Source organism: Gregarina niphandrodes, assembly GCF_000223845.1.
Source record: "Gregarina niphandrodes unplaced genomic scaffold scaffold00015, whole genome shotgun sequence".
In the NCBI taxonomy this organism is placed as follows: domain Eukaryota; phylum Apicomplexa; class Conoidasida; order Eugregarinorida; family Gregarinidae; genus Gregarina; species Gregarina niphandrodes.
Genome location: NW_011646042.1, coordinates 172,235 through 173,808, shown reverse-complemented (window position 1 = coordinate 173,808; position 1,574 = coordinate 172,235). Strand labels below are relative to the sequence as shown.

General features: G+C 51.3%; 1 protein-coding gene across 1 annotated transcript; it reads right to left on the bottom strand.

Moving 5' to 3' along the window:
* Positions 1-32: 32 nt before the first annotated feature.
* On the bottom strand, positions 33-1,390 carry GNI_083340 (26S proteasome regulatory subunit S10b-like AAA+ ATPase; the record flags this gene model as incomplete). The annotated part of the gene is made up of 2 exons (XM_011135781.1): positions 33-1,139; positions 1,313-1,390. Coding segments are annotated over 2 exons (1,185 nt in total), but the record flags the coding sequence as incomplete, so codon positions are not given.
* Positions 1,391-1,574: the final 184 nt, after the last annotated feature.

The window sequence follows — 1,574 nt, the reverse complement described above, 5'->3', positions numbered from 1 at the left end:
GGGGGGAGGGGGGGGGGGGGGGGGGGTATTACCTTCCTTCTACCTCTGATGGCGAACATACCAGCTTCTGTGCAGACTGAGCGTATGTCTGCGCCAGTAGTATTTGGGCAGAGTCGGGCGAGTAGTTCGAAACGTATGTTCTTGTCCATGTTCATAGTACGTGCGTGTATTTTAAAGATGTGTGTTCGGCCTTCTAAGTCAGGTAATCCGAACTCAATTTTACGATCAAGTCTTCCAGGTCTAGTAAGGGCAGGATCAAGAGTATCGGGTCGGTTGGTTGCCATGAGAACTTTGATGTTCCCGCGTGCGTCGAAGCCGTCTAGTTGATTGACAATTTCGAGCATGGTGCGTTGTACTTCGCTGTCGCCATGACCGCCGCCGCCTTCGCTGCCACCTCGGGCGCCTCCGATGGCGTCGATTTCGTCGATGAAGAGAATGCATGCCTTCTTACTACGTGCTAGTTGGAATAGTTCGCGAACCATTCGAGCGCCTTCACCCACATATTTTTGGACCAACTCACTGCCGATGACGCAAATGAAGCACGCGTCAGTACGATTCGCAACAGCACGCGCTGTCAGCGTCTTACCCGTACCCGGCGGCCCATAACACAGCACCCCCTTCGGCGGGTCGATACCGAGTGTCACGAAGCGCTCGGGGTGCAACAACGGGATTTCAACAACCTCTCGCAACTTCTCCAATTGATCCTTGCAACCACCTATGTCACTATAAGTCACCGTCGGCTTCTCCTCCACTGTCATCATGCTTACTGCCGTGTCAATCCGCTGGGGCAACGCTATCTGGATCCGATACTTCTGCTTGTCCACTCCCACTCGAGTATTCTCTTCTATATCCGTCGGCGCAACACGGTCACCCAAACCCACCACAAACTTTGCCGTCTGTTTAATGTTAATCACATACTTCGGCTCGTCCGTATCTGCATCCAAAATCTTCGTACACGTCGCCACCTGCAATCCCTGACTCTCCCCCAAAGCCATTCTATCGGCTTGCAAATCCCACTGACTCTGAGGAGCCAACCCCGTGTCATGCTCCTTGATCCCCGTCGCTTTCAAAATCTCGTCATTCAACTTCTTCACAGCCTCATCCAACTCGCCACATGCCTTCTGGTAAGGACCCAACTCCTATACACATAAATTATTACAACCATGCTAGCATGCTAGGCTATACCACACCCACCCGCCATCCTCTTGACTGGCCTATCGTTCCTCTTCTGGCGAGACCTTACCTACCTATCTGGCCTGGCCCCACCTACCTACCTACCTACCTACATGCAACCGCTGGTGTGTGTTCTTACATAACTATCCACATTGTTCGGGTCGAACCCTTGTGGCTCGGTTGATTGTTCAGTTGGCTGAGGGCTCACGTCAGTCATAAATAATTTTTCGGGCCAGGCCTGATGACTGATAGCGATCAAGACGACCTATTGGATATAAATGACATAAATGAAACAGTGGTCGTGAAGCATACAGGCACTAACAAGGAGACCCTGACTTTCTAGTAACCGACCTACCAGTATTCATGAATCCCGTCAGTTGCACTTGAACCATCCATAAAAT